We start from the raw sequence: 6,568 nt of genomic DNA on the forward strand, positions 1-6,568 counted from the left end.
CTGGATCTGTTGCGCACAACTGACGTTCTTCGATCTGTGATGAAAGGTGACTGGTTTTACTCACCCCCGAGGCATCCTAGGTGTATATGACCTTCTTTCAGACGAATCCAGTCGGAGTTATATTAAAAATCGTCGTTGATCTTTCAAGCTCTATCATTTCAGTCAGCGGGTGTTGCATTTAGTCCAAAAGAAGTTAAATAAAAAGCGAAAACCAACGTTTGTTTACAGGATCAAAGGAAGCAAAGTTTCCTTACTTTAGCAAAGGAAAACCAGTCTCCTCTTGGCTTATATCGAAATCCTCCGACATTCTTTTTTACAAATCCTCATTTTGTACTTCTAATTAGTGACCATTGTTTTGTTTTGATCTCTCCGCTGCGTTTCCGCGTGTCACTTATGAGCTGCGCATGCGCAGCGCTGACCTCATACGTCATTTACAACAGTAAGCACAAGCTAGATTCAAGTGATTATTACGTTTTGAATATGGATATTTTTCTTACAAAAACGCATCGATTCGCTACAGAAGGCATTTGTTCACCCCCCGGAGCCGCGTGAGACACTTTTTTTTATGGAAGGGCGCTTTTTATTTCAGGTCTAAGTAAAAAAAAAAGAAAAAAAAAATTATGAAATCAAGTAACTTTTTTAAGTGTATTAAAATGTACTTCTTTTTCATAAGGGTTGCGATGACATGAGAAGTGAGTGCAAGTAATGACAGAATTTTCATTTTGTATAAAATATTTCTTTATTGTAATCATCAACAGCATCAACTAATTGGAAAAAAGGAAATAATTGGACTACATTAATATATGTCATAAGTAAAACACATTAAGAGTTCAGAAGCTGCTGTATTTGGCCAGGTCTTTTTTCATGTCATTGTATTGAGCACTGAGTCGGCCCACAGCTTTAACATGCTCCTCATCCACCTCCTCCTTCAGCCGAGACTGCTCCTTTAGGAACTCCTCCCAGTCCTGCTTCCGCCTTTCTGCACACACCTGCAGATGTGTGTTCTGAACATGCACACACACACACACACACACACACACACACAATATACCAATTACTTATTATTAGCTTTCATAAGAATTTGTTTGCAATTTGACCATTAAAATGCTAAATAACTGTATTTAGTAGAGAGTGGCTATGGACTGCTACCTACTGTATACTACACAGTTTACAACACCTTCCATTTTTTAAAATAGTTATTGAAACATTAGACAAAGATAAATATTTCAAACTGTAGAATGCTACACTGCTGTCATATGACCACATCATACTATTTAATTCAGCAAGTGGATTTGTTTCATTTGTGATCTACACAATTTTTTTTTTCTCTTTTACTTTTCTCTAAAATGTGCAATCTATTAGATTCAGAGAGTAAAGTGTTGAATCAAGTTATTTTATGTTAAGAATGTTATATACTGCTTTTCTCAAGGAGTAATTATTTTGGAATGCTAATGTAATATTACTAATGGCCAATTACAATTAGTGATCAGAAAAACTGTCAATAAACTGTCTGTTTAATATGTCTCATTTACTAAAATCATGTAACTGAAACACTAGTTTGAAACAAAGGATTCACAAAGGTTTCAAAGCTACAGAAAACAGTCTTTATAAAGCACCCATCATATAATAGCAAGCTAGTACAATCTTATAATTCAGTGATGTGACACAAAGATATCTCAAATTGAATGAACTGAAAATCATCCTGTCAGGGAATCATATAAATTTATTGAGACGACTTAATTGGATCACTTAAAAATAACTTAATTCCACGATGCTTCAAGTTACCTTAACAAATTATTTAATTACTGATTCATAATATAATTACTGATTCATGTGGAACTGAATTTTTACACATTTTTATTTCAGTTTAATTAATATTATAATTGCAAAAAAAGTGTTATTTTGAATTTTTAGTTAAAATGTCTTAACATTTCTCAGTCCAACCAAAAAAAAGTCAAGCATAAAAATGGAAGGTCAAGCAAGCACAATGTACAGTATGCTTTTTTATATTGTGTATTGTTGTATATGCTGTTTTGAATGTTGCTGTTAAAATGTTGCACATTTTAACAAAGGTAAGTGATCCAAGTATTCCAAGCAAATAGAAAATCTACATACTGTAGAATTAGTAAAAGTAGTATGTTAGTATGCTGCAGTATTCTAAACATAGCCACTCTATATCAGGGGTGCTCAATCCTGTTCCAGGAGACCTACCTTCCTGCAAAGTTTAGTTCCTGCTATATAATAATGATGCAATTATATTTTCCTCTTTTACCTGTTCAGCCTCTAGCTCCCTCTGCTGGATCCTCTGTGCCATATGATTCGCTGCTTCAACTACAAATAGAAAAGCCAATGTCATAACAATATTCCCATCAATACACTAATCTTGCTTTTAGAACATTTAACTAAAAAAAACCAAAACCCTGTAACAACAATTGACTGTCAGGGACAGTAAATAACTCGGATCTAAAAATTTGATCCAAACTAATTGCATTTACTCAGAGAAACTTAAGCCGTTTTGATTACTTGTGGATTATTATGATATTTTTATCAGCCTGTGACGAGTGGGGGCGGGGCCGAGAGCCTGGTCCTCTCTCGTCCAACACTGTAGTCACTCCTCCTTTATCCTTCCGGAGCTCCTCCGTGAGACTCGAGACCGGTGAGTGGGTGCAGGTGTCCCTCATTAGCAATCACTCCACCGGCCTCGCTCCGTTCCCACGGCTCTCGGCCCCGCCCCCACTCGTCACACAGCCGTTTATCTGTTTCTTTCCTGTCTCATCTGACACTTCATCACACTCTCTGCTCAGTGGCGTACCGCACATCTCTGAGGACCCACCGCAAAGAAGGTGACGGGGCCCTTCCCACCAGCAGTGATGCCATGCCACGTATGAACATTTATTGTGCACCTGCTGCAATATACCACTGAGTCCGTGTCCCCCATTTACATAACTGATTTAACAGTAATGCATGTGGAAAATTATAATTGCATTGATGCATTTGATGTTATTATTGAATAACATCAGTGATAACAATAGTGATTTTGATATCGCTTTTTAGTCAGACTGAAATCTCCGCAGGAATAAATATAAAATATAAAAGTGCCTCGCACACTACAACACTAACCACCATTGCTGGACCAATGGGTAAATATTTGATGGTGGTGATGTTAATTAATGAAGAATTGACCTCCCTGCAAAGATTAAATAATTGAGCTCTAAAAAAAACCAAAGGCTTCTCGTAAATAGGGGAATCTACTATGTGGGGACATTCGAGAAAATCGCATCTGACACTTCATCACACTCTCTGCTCAGTGGCGTACCGCACATCTCTGAGGACCCACCGCAAAGAAGGCGACGGGGCCCTTCCCACCAGCAGTGATGCCATGCCACGTATGAACATTTATTGTGCACCTGCTGCAATATACCACTGAGTCCGTGTCCCCCATTTACATAACTGATTTAACAGTAATGCATGTGGAAAATTATAATTGCATTGATGCATTTGATGTTATTATTGAATAACATCAGTGATAACAATAGTGATTTTGATATCGCTTTTTAGTCAGACTGAAATCTCCGCAGGAATAAATATAAAATATAAAAGTGCCTCGCACACTACAACACTAACCACCATTGCTGGACCAATGGGTAAATATTTGATGGTGGTGATGTTAATTAATGAAGAATTGACCTCCCTGCAAAGATTAAATAATTGAGCTCTAAAAAAAACCAAAGGCTTCTCGTAAATAGGGGAATCTACTATGTGGGGACATTCGAGAAAAAGTAAACATGGCTTAATGTTCTAAAACAACAAGCGGGGAAAACTAATTTTCCATTAAAAAAATAAAAATAAAAAATAAGTAAGATAGATAAATAAATACATAAATAAAGACACTTAACGTAGCTTAATGGACTACGGCACTAAGGACCTAATTCAGTATGGGCTATTAATAGTATATAGGGCTAGTATGGTTTGTTAATTCAGATAATAATAGGCAAGTAGAATAAGAAGATGAGCACAGAATATGAACGCAAAGCGCTTAATGTGCTATTTAGGTTCATCTGCTTGCCTGCATAGTTTGCATCATCAAGGTAACTGAATTTGGTCTTTTAAAGTGTTAATACATAAGCCAGTTAAGTGTAATGATAATCTAAAAATGTGCTTTATGTGGTAACATCTAAATTAATCTTATTTAAAGAATGTTTTAAAAATGTTATTTAGCATTATAAATATATTAGGTTACACCATTAAAACTATCATTTAAGGGTAAGAACGAGTAAATAGCTCTTTAACAGCCTATACAATTGTTACTACTTTTTTTTTCTCCAGTGGGAGATACATTCTTAACGTAAAACCTTGCGCGCTGCGTTAATATTCTGGGCTCTTCAGCAGTTTGATCTTTTAATATCACTGTCTTAATGCATAGCTAAACCAGTTAAGCGTAAAAATATGCACTTGGATCACAGTGTGGTTGTCTTAGAGGTATAGCGTTTATGACAAGTGAAATGTGAGAGAAAATAGATTTTCCCTGGTTGCTGTTTTAGAACATTATTAAGCCACGTTAAGAGTTTTTCACGTGCTTTTCCACTCCATTGCACTCAAACGCGCTCAAGTCAAGAGTATTTTCCCAAATTCCACTGCCGCGTCTTGCGTTTTTCAAAGCAAAAGCATGTTCTATGTGGTTTGCGTATGCCTTTTAGAATGTCCTGCGATGGGGCCCTCAAAAGAGGTGGGGCCCCCACGCGCTGCGGGGGTGTCCCACACGCCACTGTCGCTACTGTAAATGATGAGACTTACGTCGTGTGAGAGCATCACATAGTTTCTCATGCATACTCTCAGTGCACCGTGGCAGATCATGTTCATTTGTGTCCGACGTCATCTTATTCAGATTTTCAAGCAGACGGCATTCTCTGAAAGCACGCTTCTCCTGAGGAAACAAACATTTCTGGTGTGAATTTGGTTGTTGTCAGTACGTCACAAGTTCAAGAACATACGACTTAAATGACAATGCCACCATGTTGGACGTACAGTAGTATGTCCAACAAATTTATTTATGCTACACAGCTGTATACCTAAAGAACACACTTCATCAACAGTTGACAAGTGTGGGAATTTGAATGCAACCATACATGTTTTCTTAATTCATTTAAAAAGCAATTCACAAAATAAAGTTATGTAATAACCTCAAACTCCCTGATGAAGTATCTGATTTCTCCCTGCAGGACTGGCCTGTGATCAATCAGTCTGGACTGAATATCACCAACATCTGTGAAGAAACAAATACTGTGACATTAAATGAATATCACAATTAAATAAACAAAAGGTACCAAATTAAATAAGACATCTGATGTTTTTTAAACTACTTACAATCCATGCTAGGTTTATGTTAGGTCATGTTTGTCTAACATTTCTAACAGTTTGTAATATGAAAAACGTGTGTTTAAAACAAATATAATTTAAGCTAAAATTACTTGATTGCATAGGCTTAAACGATCATCAGTTCATGCAACCTGCAGTTAGAAAAGCTATTGAAACTTTGATTTTGGTGTGCAGTCAGCAGCATGTTTTCCCCCATCATATAATAATATAGTGTCGTTATTCAGCTCAATTTAGTTCAGTTGTCAGTGACCTCATTCGAAAGTGTCAAGTAAAGCTAAATCGATGTATTTTACTGAATATCGTCTATGGAAGCTCACTATGCTTTGAATCACAGCCATAGACAAGCACTGAAATCTGCTAGTGTAAATATTAATACACATTTAATGGTCGAATCATTTTCTCTGTATGAACTGCAACGAAAGACGTCTACAATGCGTTATACTTAACATAACTCACCCTTAACTATCTTCTCCATCACGAGATGATCTGACAGCCTTACACGATGATATTTATTATTCTGCCAAATGTTTCCTATCCTCAACGTCTGATGATTGAGAAACGTAAATGAGTAAAGTGAAATGTTTCTCTCCTGAATTTGACAGACAGAAGTGTGTCACATTCTTCAACTACTCACGTGCAAACAAAAACAGAAAAGAACGCCAAAATAAAAGTCCCACATTGAACTTCAAAATAAAAGTAGCTATATAAAACAAAAGTCCCTTCACGTTCAGCAACAGCCTTTTTTAGGTCATATGAAACGTAAACTTCGAAGAAACCAGTGAGCAGTGTTGGAAAGTTTGTTACTTTGGAAATGTAATAGGTTACAGATTACAAGTTACCCTATTTAAAATGTAATAGTAGTGTAACTTTTTCAATTACTTTATTAAAGTAATGTAACTGATTACTTTTGATTACTTTTTGATTACTTTTCTAAATTTCTAATGAATGTTTATTTGCAACTGTTAATCATTTTCAAACATTTACACCACACAGGGTTAACCTTACAGTAGTGCTCTACACTGTCAGACTTCCAAAATCCTTCATCACTTGAATTAAGATGATTAAAAGGACTCGAATCGGAAAATTCTGAGTCAACCTGATTAAAGCCGAATTAAAATCTGATAGTTTACACTTTAAATCAAGGGTCGTCCAGCGAGCCGGTGATTCTTAGTATATTTTAACAATTTGAATA

General features: G+C 36.2%; 1 protein-coding gene across 2 annotated transcripts; it reads right to left on the reverse strand.

Moving 5' to 3' along the window:
* Positions 1-736: 736 nt before the first annotated feature.
* LOC107730006 (biogenesis of lysosome-related organelles complex 1 subunit 5-like) lies at positions 737-6,040 on the reverse strand. Of its 2 annotated transcripts, XM_016540751.1 has the most exons (6): positions 6,011-6,040; positions 5,833-5,920; positions 5,181-5,263; positions 4,795-4,924; positions 2,273-2,331; positions 737-1,004 (listed from the first exon to the last, which is right to left on the reverse strand). In XM_016540751.1, exons 2-6 carry the CDS (start codon positions 5,849-5,851, stop codon positions 831-833), a joined length of 465 nt encoding a protein of 154 aa, XP_016396237.1. In that variant the 5' UTR covers positions 5,852-5,920; positions 6,011-6,040; the 3' UTR covers positions 737-830. The 2 variants fall into 2 exon arrangements, with proteins under 2 accessions (XP_016396237.1, XP_016396236.1); XM_016540750.1 differs by lacking the exon at positions 6,011-6,040 and having other exon boundaries at positions 5,833-6,002.
* Between the last annotated feature and the right edge of the window lie 528 nt (positions 6,041-6,568).

Source organism: Sinocyclocheilus rhinocerous, unplaced genomic scaffold, assembly GCF_001515625.1.
Source record: "Sinocyclocheilus rhinocerous isolate Xijiao unplaced genomic scaffold, SAMN03320098_v1.1 scaffold969, whole genome shotgun sequence".
NCBI classification, from domain to species: Eukaryota; Metazoa; Chordata; class Actinopteri; order Cypriniformes; family Cyprinidae; genus Sinocyclocheilus; species Sinocyclocheilus rhinocerous.